Source organism: Pipra filicauda, unplaced genomic scaffold (genome assembly GCF_003945595.2).
Source record: "Pipra filicauda isolate LSUMZ 115617 unplaced genomic scaffold, ASM394559v2 scaffold201_size1378038_pilon, whole genome shotgun sequence".
NCBI lineage: Eukaryota > Metazoa > Chordata > Aves > Passeriformes > Pipridae > Pipra > Pipra filicauda.
In genome coordinates this window covers 902,574-926,244 of record NW_024104312.1, presented here as the reverse complement: position 1 = coordinate 926,244, position 23,671 = coordinate 902,574, and the positions used below count along the sequence as shown (strand labels likewise).

The window sequence follows — 23,671 nt, the reverse complement described above, 5'->3', positions numbered from 1 at the left end:
CTTCATCTTTCTTCCTGAACTACTTCTGCATCTTAAGATTGCAGTTAAGAAACTGCAAAGATTTTAGTTCCTGTTGTAATTGGGACAGATCCCAGTATGACAATTCCATGGTTCTGGAGAGGGCTTACTCTATATTTCATGCACCATGAACAGAAAGGATGTGTTTAAGATCATTACCATAAAGACAGATTAGCAGCCATATCTGCCTTAGCAGCATTTTGACAATGTACTTTTCCTTCTTTTAAGAGACTGCAGCACTTTTCTGCAAGTGTGTAGACAAAACTGTATTTCAAGAGAGTCATGAATCTTAAAAACATTTTTGCATCAATTAAACACCAGAATAAATAATGTCAAGCATGTGTCCCATGTTCTCCCTTGGCTATGTTTGTTACCACCATTATACCATTCCATCAGTTTGTTTTTTGCTTCCTGGTATCCCCCTTGCCCCCAGCCAGGATGACATTGCCCTTGTCAGAGCTCAAGTTACACATTTCAGCAGAAGTGGACATTGTTTAGTCTTCCGAGTCACATTATTGACTTGATTTGAAGTTCATGCTTAACAAACGGTCTCTCTTGTCCTTTAGTGTTTGTAGTGGACATCAGTTGAAATCAATATGTATCCCTGTGGGGAGAAGAACAGTCATTGACATGCTGTGAATTAAAAATGAAGGTGTTATTTTGTTTAGTTGATTTTTTTTTTGTTCATTTGTTTGGTTGGGTTTTTTTAAATTTCAAATCTATCTTGGTGTTTAAGGTCAGAAAAGCTACCGAGAACAGCTGAGCCTTTGAAGTCACAAGTTTATTATTACACTCTGTCCTTTGCAAAAATTTGCAAAAGGGCTCTATCTTTCCCTGGGTGCTATCCCTTTGCACCATGCTAGCGACAGAAGGGACATCTGAGCCTTGATGTTCAAAGTTCATTTGAGCCTTGAGGCAACTAGGCAACCATCACAAGGTGGGATTATTTTTAATCTAATCTGAGCTGCTTAAGAATTAGCCATTTAATCTAAACTTGTCCTTAAAGCTTCCTCCATTGTTGGTGCATACAGAGCAATGAACCTGCAGAGAGCAGCTCATCACAGTCATAAAATCATAGGATGATTTGGGTTGGAAGGGACCTAAAAGATTATCTTGTTCTAACCCCTTTGCTATGGGCAGGGACACCTTTCACTAGACCACGTTGCTAAAAGCCCCATCCAGTCTATCTATGAAAAGTGGGAAGAATTGTCTTTCTTCCTATAGACTGTAGCAAATAGATTGGGATTGGACGTGGAAGCTTCTAGAAGTAGCTCTAAAATAGGAATCCCGTTCACATTGGTAGAGCATAGCAATTCTCCTGTGTCCTCTCTCATTCCTAGTTACTGATAAGGAGTCTTCTTAGAGAAAGTAAGGTGAGGAATAGGCACCACAGAATCACTAAAATCCTTCATTCATAATTAGCCCATAAGACTGCTGGAAACGAGAGCCATTGAAAGCAGTCTCCAAGCAATTATATTTTGTAGGGAATGGCATAGCTGGCTGCTACCGGATATGGGATGAAAAGAAAAATTAAAGACAACCTTTGCATTTCCTTTCCTGAGTTGTGGTTTGTGCTTAACTACAAATAAAGATTTAAGACTGTCTCTGCTAAGCTGAAAATAACTTTGAGAAGTTGGTAAACAAGTGGAAAAATATAACAAGCTTACCCATTTTCTGGGCGTTAAGTTGTCAGCAATGCCCTTGTACTGACTGATTGTCTAGCAACATTCTGTTTGCTCACATTAAGGGCTAGATTTGGAGAAAGGTAACCAGAAGGCAAAAAAATATTTTCTGAGAGCTCACTAACTAGTTTTGGCTAGCAGCCTCAGTCATTATCACCAATTATCAACAAAATCCAGTCATCCTAGGTGCACAGAATGGAATTCACTCTCATATTTCAACTATTCAACAGGGCTGTGTGGATAGCAATAAGTCTAATTTGATGTGATTGGCCAAACTTGAATTAAACCTGTTTTTACACTGAATTGCAACTTGCAAGGCTGAACAAGTTGTGCATTTGATCATTCCATGGTTATATATTCAGTTCTAACTTTTCCTCTCAAAGAAAGACAAATTTGTTTCTAATAGGATTTTACCATTATTACAGATCTCATTTTAAACCCAGGGTTTTCTACTACTTAAGTAGCTCAAATGCAACAAATTTCTGGTACAAAAAGATGAATAAATGCCTGGCCAAAAAAAGGGGGGGGGGGGAGAAAGGAAAAAAAAAAGCGATAACCTTTCATAAAGGAAAATCTTTCATAAGTGCCAAAATCTTACCTGTGCAATTGTAATGTGAGGTCTCGTCAAGGTAACATTGGCCAGATTGGGAAGAGGGAATCCTTTTGAGAGTTTGGCTTAAAAAAAAAAAAAAAAAAAAGAGACAAACAGTAATTTAGTCATGCATTTTTGCCCTGCAAAAGCACTGTATATCCAGAGACTTGGTCATTGACAACAACTACCTCTTAGTCTTTACAAGCAGCTCTGGGAGGTAGATAGGATGCTCATTTACCAATGGGGAAAAGGAATTACAGGTGCTTCTCTCTTGGCAGAGTGTTGCAGCCAAACCAAGGCATTTCATGTTCAACACATTACATACTCAGTGACTCGTCCCTAACGATCCCTGAGGGATCATTAATACAGCTCTAGCATCATTAGAACCTGTTTGTATCCATTAACTAAGGAAGGTGATGTTCACCCCAGTACAGAGGGCTGGCAGAAAGTTATGTCTCCCTCCAGGGCCTTAAATAAGATTTATGAGAGGCAAAACCTCTGTGCTGGTCTAATAAAGGGGAATACATTTCACACATGGTAGCCCCAGGCAGGTGTGCAGATGAGAGAGACATGCTTCTCCCTCATGCATCAGGGCCACCTAGACTGAGGTGAAGGCAGATGAATTATGAGTTCCCAAGTAATTTCTGCTCTTTTTGCAGAACAGTGGCCGTGAGAGGGCGCACCTAGATCCCTGGAGATCAATCTCCCCCTTCCACTGCTTACTGGATGACGATCATTTTCCTCTCTAACGGGAACTGGAAACTTAAGAGGAAGTCAGTAGGAGTTCCTAGAATCACCCACTCTGCTGGAAGTTTTTAGCTGCTGCTTTGATATACATCCTTACCGTTAGCTGATGGAATTACTTCAGTCTGTAAAATGTAAGACAGGATGTTCTCCAGAAGCGAGATCTGCCACAGACAAGAAAACTGAATTAGCCATCACTTCCTGATGATGGTAGAACTGTCGTGCCCTAATCCTGGGTGGAATTAGTAGGCTCATGTTCAACTTTCATCTCTTTTGGCCTCAAAGAGTCATAAACCCAAGTGAACTTTGGATCTTAAGGCTTTGGAATGATGCAAAGGAAGTGAGATGCAAAATGCAAATGTATTTCAACATGCTTAGCCAACGTTTTCGTTTAAAACAGTCTATTTCCTTTATTTGTGAGATAATTTATCACCAATAGCAAAGCAGGACCAGAACAGTTTTAATCCTTTCTCCTCAGCTACTCGGAACTGATTGATTATGCTGAGAATAAAACGACTCTCTGCGGAGGCAGGGTTTTCCCCTGCCAAGCTACAACTGCACTATTTCAGGCATCTGAGATAAGTATCTTGGCTCCCCCTCCCTATTGTAATCCCGAGCATCTGTGATGAGCACCACTGCAGCACATGGAGTGCCTGTGCCTCAGCCATCCATGTGACCATTAGATGGCACACTGCTCTGCTGCCAAAGCTTAGATTACCGCTCTGTGTTTCACCGTGGTGATTGGAGAGATCTCTGCTTTCTGCAGTTTGGGGAACTACAGCATGTCTCATTTGCAGAGCACTAACTTGTCCCAAAGAATATACTTCTAAGTCCACAGCAGAGAGGTGGCTGCCAGAAGACAGGAAAAGAGCCATCTGAGAATGAAGCCAAATAATTTAGAAATACAGATAAAATGTAGCTGCTTACTCTTTAGCCTTCATATGACTGATATTCTTGGTTTACATTTCCTATAAGCTTCAACTACCCACTCACCTCAAAAAAGCCAACATTGGAGTGGGCTAGGGAGAACTGGAGCCTGAGGGAAAGAAGTGAAACAAGATGAGTCACTAAGAAAGGATAAACACAGTTATTCTATTCATGTACAGTCATTGCTGTAGAGCTCCAGGCCTCAAAAGCATCTGTAAAGAGATTTTTGAAGCAATTTCACACGATGCATACTGTCACATAGAGAAAGACGTGCTCTTCTTAGGGCATTGCTGAGCATCTATGCAAAAGTGTGCTAGAAGGGCTGTAGCCAGCAATGTGAGTGTGCTTCTCCCTCTGTGCTGTGTTTTGGAAATCCTACTGACAATTGATTTAACCAAGGATTTGTAGGATGTCAGGTATTTTGCAAGGATTTTGGTACATTTGCATAATGCTTTGATGTGAGTCTTACTAGGGTGGGGAGAAAAAATGTGTTCCTCATATGGTACTGCTGCTGCTGACTTTGTTGCTGAATGTCTCTGTTTCCAAATTGAAATATTTATTCTGTATGTTACTCTTGTATCCAACACAAGATTTCAGAGTTTCCACAGCATCGGCACCCCAGATCTCAAGGCCAGCTTCCAGCACAGTCTAGATTTTTGTCTTTGAAAATTGCTGCAAAAACTGCTAACAGCACTATCCTCCTTAAACTCTTAATATCTCTCTGCCCTTACAAACTCTGCATATTCTTAACCCTGTAACTGTCTTCCTGAGGGACTTTTATGAAATTGGGGTCCTAATTCCCAGCTGTGAGGTCCTGGTATACAGAGCTTCTCTCTATAAAGTGTGACATGCTAGATGTCTAAATGTCCAAGCCTCTGGTCTCCAGCTTTCTGACCCTTGGAAGTTGCAGGACTTCATTTGGTGAATCTCTGCTCTAAGAATATTGGCATAGGAGACCTGCAGGGGCCCAGTTTCTTTGCTGTGTCCTGGACTGCTCTGAAGTTCTTTAGTAGCACAGGTGGTCTAGAAAGCAGTGACATCTTGCCAGCTGGAAAATGGTGAGGGAAATGGTGAGATGACTTGTGGTCAACATAACTGTCCTGCACACTTCATTTATCTAGCTCAGAGGGGAGAGTAGATGTAAAAAGCAGAGAAGTCCAGTGAGACCACGCCCCTGCAGCAATCCACAGCTGGTGAGCAGTCCCTTGGGACATGGCAGTTGTCATAGAGAAGCTTCCTGCCTCCTCTAAACTGTATAAATGCAGCTAGAAGTAGAGAATCTAATGCAGATGAATTTACCAGGGAAACATAGTCATCTGATCATGTGCCTAAACGGCTAATGTTGGGATTGTAACAGTGTTTTCCAAAGGCCTGGAAATTCTTTCCATCACAGGTTTGAATTACCTGTTCAAACATAGTGAGCCCATCAATTTCTGATCAAATACATTCAGAGAAATGCTGCTGTTGGCTGCCTGCAGAATAAAGAAACCATGGGTTACCAGACATAAAAAACCCAGGACCCTTGCTGTGAATTAGTCACAAATACATAAATACCATCCATACCACTTAGGTATGGAAGCTGTTTTAGGTAAATGCAAGGCTGCACCCAATAAATGTCTGTTTATCTGAATGGCACGACAAGAGCTGAAATGTGGGTAATGAGCTTTCCTTAATCAAAGACATGAACAAGTTGCCAAGAGGCATGACTCATACCCACAGAACTGTCATTCCAGAGAACAAAACCTTGGTTAATCAGAGAGTTTTGATTTTTGTCCATCTATAGGAAAATGTTCTCTGCCACAGAAGTTAAGCGAGGTCACACAGTCACCACCTGTGACTAAGGGGAATTTGCATGTTTAAGTACTAGAAATTTGGCAAGTTTTAACAGAAGGAAGGAACAAACATATTTAACCCTGAGTTAAATGTCACCTTGTTCTTTGTACTTACTACGTTCATTGTGAACAGCGACTGGGTGGTTGAGTCTGGCAGAACAGCCAACACCTCCATGGAGCCCTGAATTTCTACTGTGAAGGAATCCTGCTCTAAGCTGATGACAGGTATTTCAGTAGCCATTAGCTTCAACATTACTGGATAGGGTGTAACTGAGTATTTGGCGACCTGTAAGATTGCAGGACAAAAAAAGAAAAAATACAGAAAAACACTTCTTGTAGAACAGAATACTGCATTGTCTCATTCTTGAAGCAATCATTTTGAAGTAGTTCCTTAAGATGAGATTAAGGATAGCTGCTAACACAAGGTTTGTTCAGGCAAGCAGGAAATACAGGTTTTCTGCGGAGATAAATTAACAATCTTGGCCACATAGGAATGCAGTGCAAAGTTCCTTCCACTTGAGGAATACAAATTTTTCTATATCACTTTGAGAGAAATTAAATATTGATTTGTGAACAGAAGAGAGAAATGGACCACAAATGTGACATTTAAAGTCACACAATAAAAGAGCTAAGGAGTCATTCACTTTGAAATTCACCCGTCTCCCGAGAGAGATTCCTCCTCTGGTTCCTCCTCTGGACTGTTCTCTTAGGATCCTCACTCCATTGCCTGGAGAGTGAATAGCCTCACCAAGTTCATGAATCAAAACAGAAGGAGTGGAATATTAGCATCAATGCTCATGGCATTTTATGAAGACCATATGATGACTGCCCTTGGAGAATTTTATATTTCTGAGGAAGGAACTTAATAACATCTGAGAAGCAAACAAGAATGTGAAGTTCTTTGAACCATTAGTCTGATTTCATCCAACCTCAGCATTCTTAGCCTAGGGGTTCTTATGCTCGTTTTTGGTTTCTCATTTTGTTTGAGAAGGCTGATGGAAGCCATGCATACTCATATTCTCTGTCATGTTATCTTCATCTCCTCCACCTAAAATAGATGGAAATCCTGTGCATCTGCCTTGTCTGTTCCATAGGATGTAATGTTTCCTCCTCATCTGTTAGCTGGATTTCCTGCACATGGTCTTTCTGCTAGTCAGTCACAGCAAAGCAGTGAAGCAAAGACAATTATGCAGGTTTGGACAGGAGGAAGGTGTTCTTTCTCAGCTGAGGCCCTTTCAGAATTCTCTCAAAGCAGGACTTATGACTGAAAGGTTTTCCCTGCATAGAGACAGTTTTAGGTGGGAACAGCTGTGGCTTGGGCACAGTGCCCAGAGTAAAGACTGATGTGCAAGGTTATGGGCCAAGATTATGTTTGGTAACAGTGCAAGTCATTCAACTCATCATGGGGGTGGGAAGTGACAAAGCCCATCTGCTCGTCTGTTATGAGGCATATATGTGCCAGCTTCTCTAGTGCAGGAGGCCTGCTGGCCCTAACAGCCTTTGGGATACACCAGGAGTGAGGTGTCTTGACACTCACACTGGGTGGTTTACTAAGACTTTGTGGAAGTAATGATACTCACCTCAGGGATGATACTGCTAAATATCTCTGTGCTTATATTAAAATAGCTGCAGGTCTGGAAGAAAAAATAAAAGAGAGGAAACAAATGAGTTTGACCTTCATGGTCAGCTTTTCTCTAAATGCATTATTACTCTCATTTCAATAAATCTTTAATTTTGTACCTCTCAGAAATATTCCTAAGAGACTCAGTATACTTTAAAGCTGATTCCCAATAATACGTGCCACAATAATTCCTGAGAAAGCAAATGCTTAATGTCATTATAATATGGGCTACAATCTATAGGTTTTGGGACTTACTAAGCCTCCTGCAGTCAGGTAAGCCAAGTCAGGCGGCCTCCATGCACAGCTACTGTACTTTGATATATGGTTTCCTTCCATGGCCCCTGTAATACTTTTATTCTACAAAGATCCCTCAAAAAACGGCCACTGAGGCTGCAAAATTCCCCAAAGTCAATCCATTGTCCACGTCAGAGAAGTCTAGGCCTCAGGTCTATAAAAACCTTATTTTTTGTAACAAAGTTTTGTAGCTTGCTTAGCAGAACTTGGCACACCTGGTTGTGGCCTGAGACCTCTATATAAGGCATAAATAAAAGAGAATAACAATACCTTTGTATTTATGATCTACTGTCTCAGGACTCTGCAGACCAATTAACAGCTTTATCTGGCTGCACACTGACATCTGGCAGGTCACAGTTCTATCTGAGCCACTCTGACCCCGCTCCTCTCTGTCCTACTCACCTCCTCTGCAATGGTCATGTTGAAGGCCCCTGCGGTGTAGTAAGCAAATGAGGAGGTCTGAAAAAAATACTCAGAGAAGGCCAGGAAGAGCATGGAGTCTCTTTGGTCTGTGACAGTGAAGGGAGCTACCACGTAGGGAGAGCCAGTATAGTTTCCAGCTGGGAAGACTGTGCCCTGAAAGTTATTGTCAGAGGTAAAAAAAAGGAGACAAAATATAACTTTAATATGACTGCAGACAATGAATGCTACTTTCCTGTACTTTGCCCAGGCTGTTCATTTGGTGTATAAATGAGTGCACAGGCTCTGTAGTACACCCTGAAGGCTTGGTGCTTTCAAGTAGGTGGTGAAGGCAAGTTCCAGCATTGGGACACCTTCACAGATGACACCCGAGATCTGTCTTTTGAGATACTGATCACCTCCTGAAGACAACCTCCCACCTCAGAACAAAACCCCTCTAAATTAAGGGTCCATATATTGCATGAAGAGCATGACTAGCGGTCCTCATTTTTGAGAAGCCTTACTTTCTCCTTTCCCCCCATCTACAGGAATTTGAATCTGAGAACTGCTGCTTAGAGCTATCCAATGGTCTCAATTACAAAATGGATTTCTAAAACCAGAGGTCTCTCTTGGTCAAAATCAGCACCATGCTCTACCCAGAAGCAAGTTGGTAACTTGTGCAGACAAAAGAAGACTTGAGAGAAAGGAAAGTTATGTCAGACAAAACTAAAATGCCTATGTCGTCTTCTGTATTACCAATGATACTAGCCAAGACTTGCAGATCTAATGCTTCCAAATGCACACAGAGTAAACAAAAAGGTAAAAACTGATTTGAAGTGATGAAGGCACTTAGAGGTTAAAGGTTTTTTTATCCCTTTTATTAGTTCCCTGTCTCTGTTTCATCTCAAATATATTCTGTATGTCTTTACTTTCTCATTCAGCTCTAAATTTCCAGTTGCCTTTTAAGGACTATCAAAATGCTTATGAAATGCTGAATTACAGCAAATGACCTCCCCCTTCAATTCTCACTTGCTGGATTTACCAGTCACTTGCTTCATGTATTTCCCGCATGTAACTTATGTGGGAGAGTAGCTCTTGTAAACAGCCATGACATTACATCTTTAGTCTGCTCAAGTTCCTGCTTAAAATCTAGTTGCTGCATTACTTGGAAGAATTTGACAGCAGCTGCAGAGCTCGTGTGCCAACACCAGTGTCCACCATACAGATACTAATTTTTTGTTCCTTTGTGTTTCCACCTCTCTTATTTACCTGCTGACTTTTTTTAATACTTAATTTATAAGATCCTTGTAAGGAGACTGTTTTTTCATTCTCCCTTTGTAGAGCACTTAGTGCAAGGCAGCTTAAACTAATTAAGGATCTTAGATACAGTGATGATGATGACTACCCTCAATCAATTCACCTTACATAGAATGACAATGAAGTAATTTTAAAATTAGGAACTAGTCAGATTTTAGTTTCAGTGCATAAGAAGACTTTTTCCTTAATTTGAAAGAAACTTCCAGGCCTTCAGACTCAGCAGCACTCCTTGGACTCCCATGTTTTTTCAAGGGTCTTCAATCTTCCCATTCAGGAAGCCAGAGGCTGAATTCTTGGTCCTATAGTCTTTTCTTGGTCCTATAGTCTTGCTCTTTTTTTTCCTCTCTCATCTGACAGCAGACACATCTAGTTAGCGCAATGTGTAGAAATATTCCCCTGACTGACTGAACAAAGAAGTCCCAGACATTAATCAACAGCAAGAGAAAGATGATGTTGAATATTTTTTTGTTTCCTTTCCTTTTCTCTTTACTTCTAACTTACTTAGTCAACTTTTACTGCTCTCTATTTTCTATGACTAACTTAACAGCAATTAAAAAAAAAGGATGTGGCTTTTAAATAATTCATTTTACAACAAGATTGTTACAAATTATTACAATAACAAATGCAATAATGCTTTGAAATGTCTGTCTTAGATACTGAGCCTCTGTGTTCAGAATAGCAATCATGGTTAGCTTAGAAAGTGGATCATACAGCAATCTTGGCAAACAGCATTACAGGCAATTACTTACCTTTAAGTCCAGGTCAATGAATGGTTGGAATACTGCTGGCAAGCTACTTAAGGAGTAGTCTACTTCAGCCAAATCATCAATTGGCATTACAACTGTAAGGGTGGTAGATAAGGCAAGATACAGAATATTACAAAAAACACAGAAAGAGTTTTATGTATACTTAAAACTAAGTCAGTTTCTGAAGGAGAATGACACCCCATTGCTCCAGAGAGTAGGGAAAAACATAACCAGGGACTTCCTAACCTGCATTGTGAACTAAGGCTTGATGTTTCTACTGGAACCTTCTGTAAAGCACTGTCTTTAGTTTGTCTATTGTTTTCTTACTATGGAAAAGTTTAGTCTAACAAAAAAGAGGAAATGGCCATCAGTGATTCAGGGCATGAGGAGGCGTTTGGATTTCTTGTCAAGCAGTTCTAAGAGCATCCAGAGTGTCTCCAACTTGCAATACTTTCCCAGAAAGCAGGGTGCCCGATCTGCTTAGGTACTTGTGTTTTGCACACGGCATCTGATCAACACTTCGGTGTCTTAAAGGCCTGCAAATCTAATCCAGAATAGTTCAAGTGAGAAGCTTTTTTGCCAAGGAGAATTTCCTTTTGCCTTTGGCAAGTCTGATATACAGGCAAGTAAAACTTAAATTTTCAGGCAGGCTAGGAGAGCAGGCTTCAGCTTTTAAATTCCTGTGTGTGCAGGAGGACTTGGAGCATGGGAGGGAAGGAAAATTGCTGTAGTGTCAGTACACTGTGGCCTCTAAGTTGCATTTCTAACAACAGAAGTGCACACTGCTGCATTTGCAGAGTCGAGAATCGCTACCAAGTCCTTGGCTCTTACAAATATACATTTCTTGCCCAAGTAGCCCTGCTTACTGTTTCTGTAAGCAAGGGAGCAGACGGAGCAGAGGGGCTGATATCACTTCTGGACGCATTGCTGCAGAATTTCACTGATCAGCAGAGAAGAAGCAGAAGGAAAAGGTATCACTACTGACTCACCATTCAGCGATCGGAGGTCTTCATCTATCAAATGGATCCCAGCTCTGATATTGGGACATGACTGTAATAAAAGCACACTCAAGTTATGGCCTGATTAGCATGGACATGTAAGCACCTCTTACCTGTGTGCTAGTAGATCTTTCTGCTACATGACACACATTGCAGCATTTGTTTATCCAAACACCTAATCTGGCTTTTCTTCAGCTAACTGGATCCCCAAGGTTTCTGCTTGGTGCAATGTAAGCATATCCTATGTCAGAGCTGCAAAGAAGAGGGAAGTTGCCAGAAGCAGCCTGGTGGGGGTGACAAAACTACAGCCTTTAATAGCACAAGGAGACAGATCTCACATTGGTCTCACAGGAGACATCTCAGAATCATGGACTCACTTATGTTGGAAAAGACCCTTAATATCATCGAGTCCAACCATAAATCTCTGTCCTGGGACAGAATCACAGCCATCTCAAGCTCTGTCTCCTCTCAGTGGCCCTAGTCAGGTTCTCATCAGGACTGCTCACTTCTTTAATACAATGAAGTTTAAATATGTCATACTATCAGTTGATGTACTATAATTTCTCTATGCATAACCCAGTATATGTTTTGTCTGCCAAGTACAAAAATTGCCCATATTCCATGATGCCTGTAGGTACACAGGCAGAGACTTATTCTGCATTGGAATGGGAAAATAACTACATTTTCTGGCCCTACTGCTGCCCTGGTTGAACTAGCTGTGGACTAGTCAGTATCTTGGCCATGAACTTTATCTGGAAGCATTTCTGGCTGGCAAAATGTTGCCTGTGCTGATCAGACCTGAATAGGTTTATTACAGGATTATTTTTCTAGCTCCACTTTACCAAGTTCACTCGTGAATGTCACACTCCTTACACCCCTCCCCTACACAATGTGAATGGCTTACATTAGTGACCAAGCTCCTGTGAATAGGTTTCTTCAGATACTTGATAAAGAAGTTATGCAGGAAGCTAGATGGAAGGAAGAAAGCAATTCATGTGTCAAGTGCCATGGTCATTAACAGGAGATCAGCTATCTCTGTAGAACACTAATTTAATGTCCTCTGAGTGTGATATTCTAGTACACAAGAGAGCTTTCTGAAATGTAAAAACTATCAGAGAGCCACTATTTAAAAGGAGATAACTTCAGCATCTCAGGAATTAGCCAGGGTTAATTCATCTATATGAAAAAGCAATTCTTCATAGTACCACCATCATATATGTACAAACACAGAACAAATAAGTAGTGTCTGCACTAGGAACTGATACAATTAAAAACAAACAAACAAAACAAACCCAGGTGACAAAAGCAGTATTCAGGCAGTGAGAGAAGTACAAGGAAACAATGAAATATTGATGCATGTATCCAGAGGCTTAACAGACAGCAGTCTGGTTCTGTTCAATTTTGATAGCACTGTGACTGGGGGAGTGAAACACAGTACAAGCATGTAACTTCTACTTAAAGCTGAAGATTAGGGCAGAAGTTTGAAAGAAGTGGGTGCTGAAGAAGCACAAGGGATTGTTCGATTCTGTCTTTATCTTCTATCGTGCGCAAATACAAGGATAAATATCAATGTTGGCCATTTTAACACTGTATTAGGTCCCCAGTTCTCGCCTGTGGTGTCTATAGATACCTAAAAGCAATTCTGGGTGCCCTGTTTCATGAAGTTGTCTGTATGCTATTCATTGACACTTATTTTCTCCCAGAGTTTATACAGATCTCTTCCACTTACCCGCTTTTTCCATTCAGCTTGATATCTATGTCACCAGAAGTTGTCCGGCAGCTGGTAAGGGATATTAACGTAGGACTTGTATTATCCCGAGGAGTTGAAAAGATTGCAGTGACAAACACCTTTGAAATGTGCACTGTGCTTCTTCCACTATCTTTGCTGCATAAAGTAAAAATAAATAAAATACTGAAAAAAACCCCACCTCTTCATTATGGACTTGCCTGGCAGTCTGGACCAGTGGCTGTTCATGGTCACTGCCATTAACTTGCTCTGCTTTGCCTACCTTGGGCACTTGCCAGTGAGGGCAATGTCCCTCCTACTGTGCCATCACCCTCAGCACCCGGGTCCCCTCCCCTTTAAAGCAGCCAACCCTACTGTCCCTGTGAGCAGAAGTGCATATCAGTTCTGTAATTCACTCAGTTTAGCAATATAGGTAATGTGAGTTGTGGAGAAGGGAAGAGGGATTTATTTCCTCTGAAACAGCATGGGACTGGGAAGGTGTGGACATGGCTCTAAGGATATTGCCATTTGCTCATCCATTTTCCATCAGCTTTTGAACTATATATCCTGGAGGCATAACAGAAGGTTTCTAACAGTGTAACTGCACAGGGAGGTTTTATTATACTGGACTGTGACCCACCACACTACAGTTTTTTCTAAATGTGTCATTAGCTGGCAGGCTGGATAATGACAGCGTTCATCCAGAGTAGCAGACCTATATTATTCACAGCAGTACTTCTCAGCCACAGGCTCTTTATCAGTGCTCGTGTCTGAGGGGGCTGTCTCCCACCAGCAGACCTGTTGAGAAGAATCAGTCTGTGCTTCTGGGTTACTGCTGCCAGCTGATAAAGAGTACCTTTGCCATGAAGAGGTCACAAGAAAAACTAAACTTTGCATTTTTATCTTTATATGAAGGAAAAATCCCAGGACACATTTAGCTGTACGTACAACATCCAGGTCCTTATGTTCCAGTTCATGTCGATGGTTAGAGAAGCATTTCCTATCACCAGTTTTATCCCAGACCCAGGTAGGAGGGAGATGGAAGCACTGGGTAATTCAACAGCAGTGACATGTATTCTAGAGCGTGAGACAGATAAGGAAGAGATAAGAAAAAGAAAAGTTTTTATTTCATGAGTCAGAATGAACACACAATAAGATTCAAATTTCAGTCAAACATAAATTGCCCCTGGAGAGAATACTTACCCAGAGATGTTGTATTTGACATTACCAAGCCCAAATTTCTCATGGCCAGTCAAATCAGGGAAACGCTCCTTTTCCATATTCTGCTTCAGGATTTCAAACCCAACCTCCTTGGCTACAGGAAAACAACGATCAGTTCAGTTGCCTTTGATACTGCCTGGGAGTTTATAGTTATGTGTTTCTGGCTCAGGAGATGGGATGGGCACAGAGTCAGGAGGAAGAAGATATCTCATGTGAGACCCAGTAGTGTTATTTCTGATCTCACTCCTAGTCATGGCAGGAGCTGAACTGATTCAATATCTGAAGTCAGATGAAGCTCAGTATGATGTCCAATGTTGTTAAGCAGCTTACAGACTCCTAAATTTTCCTTTATAGCCTGTGATCAGGTCATTTCCTCTCACTGCCCTCACTGTCCTATGTCTCTCATATCAGGATTCAGTGCAATACCACCAGCAGCTCCTGAAAACATCACACGTACCATACTCCAAGCCCTTCTGGGTGATCCTCACTTTGAGTCCAGGGTTGGCATTGAATTGCCCACTGAGCAAACTTAAGAGAAGGAGAGAACAGCAAATCTTCAGCATCTTCCTCATTTTTTACAGGACCTGTTAATAAATATTTATAATGATAGCAAAGTTCATGCTATGTCACTTGGTGGTTGTACTCCTTTCCCCTCCACCCTAGACACCAGCTTTCCCTCTAGAGTGAAGAAAGTGGAAGGCTCAGCAACCATGGAAGAGAGCACTCATTCTGCACAGACTGTTACAAAAATACAGTTCATGGGGTAGAGGAGAAAAGTCAGCCTATTCCCTGCCACAGAGACTGGGGAAAGCACTTGGGATACATCCATCCAGACAAACCCTGTCGAAAGCAATGTGACATTGAATTTTTAGGCTGTCATTTCCCCTCCCACCTCTCGCTAGTGAAATAAGTAGCCTATTTTTTCACAAAATATGTAATGCTCTCAGTGCCTCTTGGTGATTCAGCAGACATCACTGCATCTTAGCACTTTGGAAAACCTGATCAGCTCACTTAATTACAGGCACAGATACCCCCACTTTTGGAGCTACTTATTAAGATCTTAGTCACAATTTTGAGAAGTGCCTTATGTTCCCTCCTGACAGTCAACAAAAGAAAATGATTTGGTGCCAGCAGACAATGTTTTCATATTCCCTAGACCACATGTTAATAAATACGTTAAGTTTTATCCAGAAACTCTCTGTGCAAACGCCGTGGTCCAACAGATGTTTGGTTTTGCTTATTTGCTGTTTCATTACCAGAAGTAATAATACACCTCAAAACTCTAAAATATTTTCAGTTATGATAACAATTTAAGCAAACTGCAAAATTATAACATTGACTTAAATTTTTATAAGAGTTCAAGCAACCCCACAGAACACCTTTGCCTTTTAGTATGATAGTATTTCCTTTTTAATTTTAACTGACTTTTATTGAGAGATGAAAGAAACACACTTCATGTGTGGAATCCAAAGGTGAAAGGAACACAGTCCATGTATAGAACAAAAACAAAGTACTGGAAGGAAATGTGTATTTAACATAGGCATAGTTCTCAAATCATAAAATCTCAACATTTAACCAGATTTAGCTACATCTATCTCTGCCCAACAAAGCCCCTCCTCAACAAAGAGTAATCACAACATATTTATTTTCATACCTCTCCTCTGAAGACTGAAGAGAAGACTCTTACTGTACCAGACCACAGGACTGAGGACAATGCAGGGAGAATCATCTGCCACCACAACCCCTTCTTTTAAAGGAAAGAGTTGAGAGCTTTAAGACAGCCAATTGCTACCATCTTCAGCAGTATCACACAGGGAGTGGCCTCTGATAATCACATCCCAAACTATTTTGGGATAGTCCCAGGTTAAATCTATCAAATTTCATTTAGGGATAAGCAGGGGGCAATGTGAACTGTTGGATGGAGGTGCTCAGGCATTGGGGTGCTGAGTCTGGGATGGCATACTGCCTTTGTGGCAGACTGTTTCCGCACTGGCTTTTCAGATGGACCCGAGAGGAAACCCCAGTAAGAATTCCACTAATTCCAAAGGACAGGCACTCAAATTCCAGTAATTCCAAAGGACAGACACTCATAGCCAGGTCTGTATTTTGAAAGAAATAAATTAATGTGCAATCATTGTGAAGAACAGATGGAAAACAAGGCCCATCTGTCTGAAATTGCTCAGGATACAGAAAACCACAAACCATATAAGATTTATGTTATAGCATATGTATATACACACAGACACTATAGTGTGTATTTATGGTGCAAATATATAGTATCAAGTCCTTGTAGTCAATATTTTCTATTTCTTGTCCTTACTTATCCAGTTAACTGGTACTTCAGCTAACCAGCACTCCTTGGCTTGTCAAGGAGGTGATTTAATCAATTAGCTTGCATGTACCAAGCAAATTCCCTCTGGCACGGAGCACTTTGCTGGACAATCTGAGTCACTTCATTGTGCAATCCATGAATAGAAAAGGTAGAGGCACTTGTCAGTCAGTCAACAGATACTCACATTTACACAGATTTAACATTCACTGCAGGGAGTCACATGCATAATAATTTCATTATTTATATCTCTGGCAACTGATGATGAATATCATTCGCACCATCAGTTACATAAACCTCTATAAGTTCTTTTGGCACAAGTTCTGCAGTTCCTATAAAGCAAGGGAAAGTTCCATCTTTTCCATCCACAGATCTCTAAGATGTACAAACAACTGAATTGTCTGAAAACTATGTCAGCTTATCCTCATCATATCCTTCTAACATGTTATGATTCTTCTAATAGAGTACCACCCAGTTTAGATAAGACTTTTAGCAAAAGTTAACAAAAACACACTAAGGCTTCCAGAACAGTTCCATCATTTCTTTCTACAAGTATAGGAATAAAAGGCAACTGTCTACTTACAGGCACATTCAGATACACATTCAAATTCAAATACACTATAAATAGCTTCTACATCCAAACTTTTCACCCTTCAAGGTGTTACAAAGAGCCTCTAAGAGGAGTGTTTTATTTCAGCTTTCTCTGAATTTTCTTTGATGTGTATGATAAAGAGGATATAGGTTTCAACCCTTTTTACCCAATACACAAGAAACCAAATGAAGTTATCAGTATGGCAATACTACAAACTTGTTGTATATCTCTGCAGAACACTGGTTTTGCATGCTTCCTGCCCCTGCCTCTGGCTCAGTGCTCCAGTGGTCCCTTTTCCGTGCTCTCCAATTCTCCCTTTTCTCCATGCTCTCTATTCTGCAGCAAATTGATGAACATGAATAATTTCCATGGTTCTATCAATCAGGAGACACCACCAGATCAAAAATGGTATAATGACCTGTAGGTAAGTATAGGGTGATTCAGGGGGAACTGTTGGTTTATGTGACATCCTCTTTAGTCCTCAGAGAAATTACTACATCACTTTGTGAACAGCCAGAGGACTAGAGCTTAAGAGACAGTGTTGTGCTAAGCCATGACTCTAGCCTGAAAAGGTCCATTGAGCCATGGTACTTGGTCAGTCCTGAAGCGTGTGTCCCTTTGGAAGAGAAAACAGATAGACACCAGAGCTTCAGTTTTCTTTTTCCCCTGTATCTCATGAATTGTCCTCCAAATAGGCAGAACAAATTTCCTGATATCAGTGAAGGACACCAAACTAATTAAAAATCTTCATTTCTTTTGAGTCTACTACAGAATACAATGAATCAGATGCTGTGATTTACTGCTGTTTGGTTTCAGGATGCTTTTTTATATTAAAAAACTGTATCAGCCAGCTAGATAAATAAACTGATTCAGCTAAAACTGTGGAAGCCACATTTCTGTCCCAAGCTGGAACTGAACTTTCTATGGTGAGACATTTGCAGACTAGTTTTTCTTTTCACACACTTAATATCTCCTGGTTGAGTGTCTCTGATGACACTGACATAAGACAAAATAAAGCTACCATCTCCATTTTATAAATATTAGAAGTATAGAATTATTTGGAGATTGATACCCTCAAAGAGGTACAGCGACTCACAAACAAGGAGCAACTGCTGGATGATATAGAAGCCAAGGACAGCCTTGGCTGCAGCTTGGAGCATGAAACTGTGGATTTTAAGATCCTGAGAGGAGCAGCAAGACAAAGAACAGAATTACAACCATAGACTTCAGATGAGAAGATTACAGGGACCTGCTTGGCAATATCTGTGGGAAATTGCCCTGGAGAGCAGAGGCCCAGAAGAGCTGGCTAATCTTCAAGGGCAGCCGCCTCAGAGCATACGAATAGTCCATTACAATGTTCAGACAGTTGAGCAATTGTGGCAGAAAGCCATAATGGATGAACTTGGAGCTCCTGAGTGAGCTCAAACACAAAAAGGAAGCATACAGAAGATGGAAATCGAGATCAGATACTTGGAAGGAACACAAAGATCTTGTTTGCACATATAGGAATAAAGTCAGGAAAGCCAAAGTGCAACAGGAAAGGTTTCCCTAAGTACATTTATAGCAGAAGAAGATGGGCTTATTGCTCAGTAAGACGGGGGACTAGTGACAAAGGAAAAGGCTGCTTTTACTAGCAAGGCTTGGCCTCTGGACTGCACCAGCAGGTGCAGGTTCTCAAGGAGGCTTGAGAACATGAACTACAAGGAGAGTCTGAGAGATTAGGCCTGTTCAGCTTGGAGAAGAGAGGGCTTGAAAGGCCATTTTGTTGCCTGCAATGTTTTGATCAGAGACTACAGAGAAAATGGAATCAGTCTCATCTTGGAAGTGTATGGTGAAAGTACAAAAGGCCACAGAACAAGCTGGAACATGGGAAATGCTGATTTGATATTAGGAAAAAAAATTATTCTGAAGGGAGTTAAACAGTGGAACAGATTGCATAGAGAGACTGTGGAATCTCCATCCTTGAAGGCATTCAAGAGTTGACTGGACACAGTCCTCAATAACCTCATATAATTAGTCCTGTTCTGAGCCAGTGTCTGGACTAGATTATATGATTCTATAACTATATGGCAATTAACTGGATTTTATAAATTTCTTCCCACTCTTGGTATGCAGTTACAAAGGGACAAATTGTGAAACGCTTACAAAGAATAAGATCTCACTCCATACACAAAATTTTGCTAATGCTAATGGAGATAAATTGAATAATGCAAGAACTTGTTCCTAAAATTAAGAAAATGTGGTGTCTATAACTCTACTGAAAAGAACCAGTTGCTGCTTCAGATCAGGCTGCAACAAGTTTTCCAAAGCATCAATAACAGTTAGCTACACTCACTGTACTAAAAACCAACACATTCACTTTGTGAAAAGTGCTTAAAAAGTTTTACTAAAACACTAAAAATAGTGATGAAAAGTCATGCTTCTAATGTTATAGCATCTACTCCCTACAAGCTAACAGAAGGAAAACTACACTTTTATCTTATTATTCTTTAGACGTAAAAAGACATCAGGAGTGGCTGTGGAGGTCCTCATCTTCCCTGTCCTCTGGTTGGTAGTGAACATCAGTGGAAATAACCAGATGACCCTGAGGAAAGAAAAACACGTAAAATTACTTTAAATTTCAGACATATATTCAGGGACACTACTCTGGGATTAGATCCCGTGGTAAGCCCCTCAGCAGGGCAGGAGACAGGAGTGGCTTTGTGCCTCCCGAACTTTAGTTAACTATAAGGTAGGAATGGGCTTTGATGTAGGTTAACACTCCAGAAGGCTGAGTAACACTTACCAGAGACACTCAGGTTGCCTATGAGCCTTCCTAGAGAAAGGTCAGAGGAGCAAGGACTCACACACTCAATGCTCCTAAGGGGATAGCAGCATTGTCCTTGTCATGTCCCCATGCTGGCACACCCCAAAGGGCTAGTGGACCCTTTGCAATCTATAACTGCTGGGGTGGGGGCTCATTTTGGATCCAGAGTTTGTGTGTTATATCTAATGCATAATGAAAGCTTTACTAATAACAACATTTAGATTTACCAAACACAGGAAAACACACAAATATGCAGGCCTGAAACAAGCAATATTCTATAAAAGAAATTTGGCTTCTCACCTGTTTCATTTTTATTGCAGGTCCAGTCAAGCTAGTGTGGGCCAAGTTAAGAAGAGGAAATCCTTTTTCTAGTTTATCTTTGGAAAGGACAAATATAAATACATTTGAATGTAATAATAAAATGCACTTCAGAAGCATCTTTCTCAAGGAACTCAATGTGTTTGCAATTTCCCTTCAATTAGCTATCCTTGAGCCTCTCAAGGGAGCAAAAAACCCTGTGAAAAAGTTGCATCTAAACCTCTTACAATCTCTTATCTCTCTGACACTGCCTTTGTTCCTCTCCAGTTATCTGCCCCTCAAGATCTGGTTTCTGCTGTTTCCCACTCTGCGTTACTCTCCATCTTCCTTTCAATTTCTTCTTTACTCAATCCTCTCATCCTTTTGGCTCTTCTTATTCTCATCTATCCCTACTTTCCTGGGTCAAGCCTCAGGTCTATTCCTATTTGCTTTTCCAAACATCTAACATGCATCCTGCCCTTTCATTCTCTTTTCTTTCTCCTCATTGGTAGCTCACTTTTTTTGACAGCAGTCTCCTCAGCTCTGTTCATGTGAGAGGCACCTTCTGTACTCTTCCACCTGCTTCTTTCCACCATCATCCCTTTCTTCATCATCCCTCATTACCTGTATCCTACTGAACTGATTTCTATTTTGTCTGGCCTGTGGCAGCAGGTGAAGCACAAAGGCAGAGAGGTGATAAAGTAAGAGACGTTAACCCAAGGCCCAAAGGTGCAAATGTGCTTCTGCACTTCCTCAGCTTGGGCCATTCTCTGCTCATAGCTTGACTCTCTGTCAGGATGAGACTCAAACATGTCTCAGCTCTGCTGCCACACTGCATTCAGTGAAAATGAAACCCAAGCCCAGTGTTTGAAAGGGAGCCAAGACTTGCTCTGTCCCAGCCCCTGATCTACATAGCTGAATGACCAGGATCAAAGTCCAGCACAGAGTAAACCTGTCCTGGTGTCACCAAATGAACAGAAAACCTCACACAACAGAGTCTTTAAGGCTGGGCACTCCCTTTTATGGTTTCAGTCTTTCTTTCCCCCCAGCTGTGCTCAGAACTGGCCACAATCCTTACCATTGATTACTGGGATTACTACTCTCCGTAAAGCATATGACAGAAAATTCTCCACCACTGACTTCTGCTGTATGGGGAAAAGCACATTTGGTGATTATTGCCTGATGCCTATGGGTTTGCAGCTTCACAAGGAATATGAGTGTTAGAACTGAAGTGACACGCAAAAAGATCAGAACAGAGCTTGGCAGAGAAAATCTCAGGCAAAAAAAAGGATATATTTTGGTTTAAGTTGCAAAGAGGTGTCCATTTTCTCACAATGAGTTAAACTGAAGGTGGGGCTTTTTTTCTGTATGTTAAATACCTGGATTGAACCTTAACTTTAGGAATTAAATATGTTCAACCTCATTTCAGCTGGCAGACTCAGTTGTCATATGTGAACTGTTCTCTGGGTGGCAAGAACTGCCCTGTCCTGAAGCTCTGTCTTACACCACTGTGATTAGTCTCTTCCTCCCTTCACTTAAAGGTATTGGTTGGGCTGAGCTGCTGCAGAGTCTCTCTGATAATTTCTCAGTCTACAGTGAAGGATCCAAGTAGTGGCATCCTGTTTCTTTTATTCCCTTTTTTTTTTAAATCCTGTTTTTATGTTATTTGGTTGAAGTAATTTAAGATAATTTACGATATGGAGCTTAAGCGCCTGACTTTGTATTCACTTCAATTGCTACACATACTCAGTCCAGCTGTGACTTGTGCCTGAACCCAGGCAGACTCCATAACAATTTGAGCCTCTGATGAAAAAACCAAAACAACACAACACTCTAAGAGGTACTTCCTCTTACTAGAAAGAAAAAGAAAAGCATAGCATATACTATTTCAAAGCAGAAAGAGCAGTGGCAGATGATGTCCCCAAGACAGACCAATAATTGTTCAGCAGCAAGTTCAGAACTATTTCTTTTATCTCTGAAGGGGTCAGCTACTTATTCCAGGCACTGAAACCATCAGCTTACCTCAGGGAAGCCAAGATTGGAGTGCAGTAGGGAGAACTGGAACCTGAAGAGAAGTAGTAAAAGAAGAGAATTCACTATAAAAGATGAAGGTACAACTTATGCACGCCGCTTGAAGATTCTTTTGTGGAAATTCATACTGATTTCACGCTGATTCACACATTTAACTTTGCCAAAGACTCTTTAATTCCCAACAGCTTTTAACTAAAACTGGCGCAACTACAAATGAGTTATAGAATCACTGGGTTCTTTCTGGTACTAATCTCCTACAGTCATGTGTAGTTCTGGGTTGTAACTGTAAGACTTGGGAAATCAATTTTTCCTGGAATTGCTATTTCTCCAATGGCTGAACTACACATTCCTCAAATATGCATTGTGATTTGAATTAACTCATATCCTTTCCTAACTTTTTCCGCTGATGCCTGTAATGCATCCTCAGATCATTGTAAACATAATCCCAGAGAAAAAACAAAATTTTGAAGAACAGAAGAACACATTCTTGTGTCAAAAGCTCTAAGTGAGTGACACCATTACTTCTTAAACTTGCACTGACAGGCTCTGATAATTTTAAATCCTCTTTTCCCATTAAAAAGGTCCAGTGACAAAAACCTAAGAAAAGGCTGCTTATATTTTTCTTTAATAAAATTGTAATAGATTAAAAAATATCATATATTCTGGAATTCTGGCCCAACTTGGAGTATAGAGCTAACAAGAAGAAGCACTGATGTGGGCTGAAATAGATGCCTTTAAGATAACCAATAAATTGAATGTTGTCATCTGGAAAGGTATTTAACCTACAGAAAGGGGAAGTATCACAGGAGACATGGTTGTTCCACAGTATTGTTATATTTCATCTGAAAGATTTAAACCAACCAGTTGAAAGTATCTTAAGAGTTCCTGTGAGAAAGAAGATAACTAATTTTCTTTTTGCCATGGTGAAACAACCACTGTCAGGCTGACACAATAAGTTCTGTTGTGTCCTAATGTTGGGATCATTGATGTTGCTTTCTGAATTTTTCTTGGTTACCTCTTCAGAAGTAATGAGATAATCAACTTCTGTTTGGTTATTGTCAAATTGGCTGTGGTACTGGCTGTCTGCAGGGAAAAAAACAAAACAGTCTTGTGTGACTGTATACACAGATAGATACTGTCTTAGATACAGGCACAAATGTAATTACTTTTTTGATTGGAAACACAATGTCTAAACTTTTTATGTGGTCAATACATATAGATAGTGAAAGCATTTGTGAATTTGCCGATTTCTGCCAGCAACTGAGATTCTGTGAGCAAAATGATAACACTGCTCTGATTGCCTCCTTATCGTTAGGATCATTTAAGTCCTTTCATGGCTGACCTAATTGGTTCACTTGCAACCTCATGAAAAGATGTCTGAAACGACTTTATAACAAAGATGTTAGGAAGACTGGGCATCAGACAATAACATTTTTATATATTACAATTTATTCTTGAATAATCACTCAACCTCCTATACGGAAAAAAGGGCTTTCCTA

General features: G+C 40.6%; 2 protein-coding genes across 9 annotated transcripts in view; both read right to left on the bottom strand.

The window, feature by feature from the left end:
• Positions 1-511: 511 nt before the first annotated feature.
• LOC113984782 (BPI fold-containing family C protein-like) lies at positions 512-17,052 on the bottom strand. 3 transcript variants are annotated; one of them, XM_027715090.2, is made up of 16 exons: positions 15,772-17,052; positions 14,575-14,701; positions 14,100-14,211; positions 13,845-13,973; positions 12,900-13,055; positions 12,075-12,138; positions 11,162-11,222; positions 10,176-10,267; positions 8,113-8,286; positions 7,376-7,429; positions 5,911-6,081; positions 5,368-5,435; positions 4,030-4,072; positions 3,137-3,200; positions 2,299-2,375; positions 512-622 (listed from the first exon to the last, which is right to left on the bottom strand). In XM_027715090.2, exons 2-16 carry the CDS (start codon positions 14,687-14,689, stop codon positions 581-583), a joined length of 1,422 nt encoding a protein of 473 aa, XP_027570891.1. In that variant the 5' UTR covers positions 14,690-14,701; positions 15,772-17,052; the 3' UTR covers positions 512-580. The 3 variants fall into 3 exon arrangements, 1 of the variants encoding a protein (XP_027570891.1); XR_005563358.1 differs by lacking the exon at positions 512-622 and having other exon boundaries at positions 2,342-2,375; positions 3,137-3,885; positions 14,575-17,052; XR_005563359.1 differs by lacking the exons at positions 512-622; positions 2,299-2,375 and adding an exon at positions 3,755-3,885 and having other exon boundaries at positions 14,575-17,052.
• Positions 17,053-17,080: 28 nt separating this feature from the next.
• Positions 17,081-23,671, bottom strand: part of LOC113984781 (BPI fold-containing family C protein-like) — a 28,018-nt gene continuing 21,427 nt past the window's right edge. For 4 of the 6 annotated variants that reach the window (XM_039380784.1, XM_027715086.2, XM_027715087.2 and 1 more), the window contains 5 exons: positions 23,188-23,255; positions 22,164-22,206; positions 21,220-21,286; positions 20,145-20,221; positions 17,081-19,622 (listed from right to left, as the gene is read on the bottom strand). In XM_039380784.1, coding sequence (XP_039236718.1) covers positions 19,545-19,622; positions 20,145-20,221; positions 21,220-21,286; positions 22,164-22,206; positions 23,188-23,255 — 333 coding nt within the window. In that variant the 3' untranslated portion in view covers positions 17,081-19,544. Of the gene's footprint in view, positions 19,623-20,144; positions 21,287-22,163; positions 22,207-23,187; positions 23,256-23,671 lie in introns of those variants that run through there. The other 2 variants (XM_039380786.1, XM_039380787.1) reach the window with 2 other exon arrangements.

Excerpts from the sequence above, each read along its gene's own strand:
- LOC113984782 (XM_027715090.2), bottom strand. The coding sequence starts at position 14,689 with ATGAGGAAGATGCTGAAGATTTGCTGTTCTCTCCTTCTCTTAAGTTTG. Across the intron at positions 7,430-8,112 it reads ACATGACCATTGCAGAGGAG|ACCTGCAGCTATTTTAATAT; the intron begins GTGAGTAGGACA and ends TTTTTCTTCCAG. Across the intron at positions 4,073-5,367 it reads GGCTCACTATGTTTGAACAG|GCTCCAGTTCTCCCTAGCCC; the intron begins GTAATTCAAACC and ends TCTTTCCCTCAG.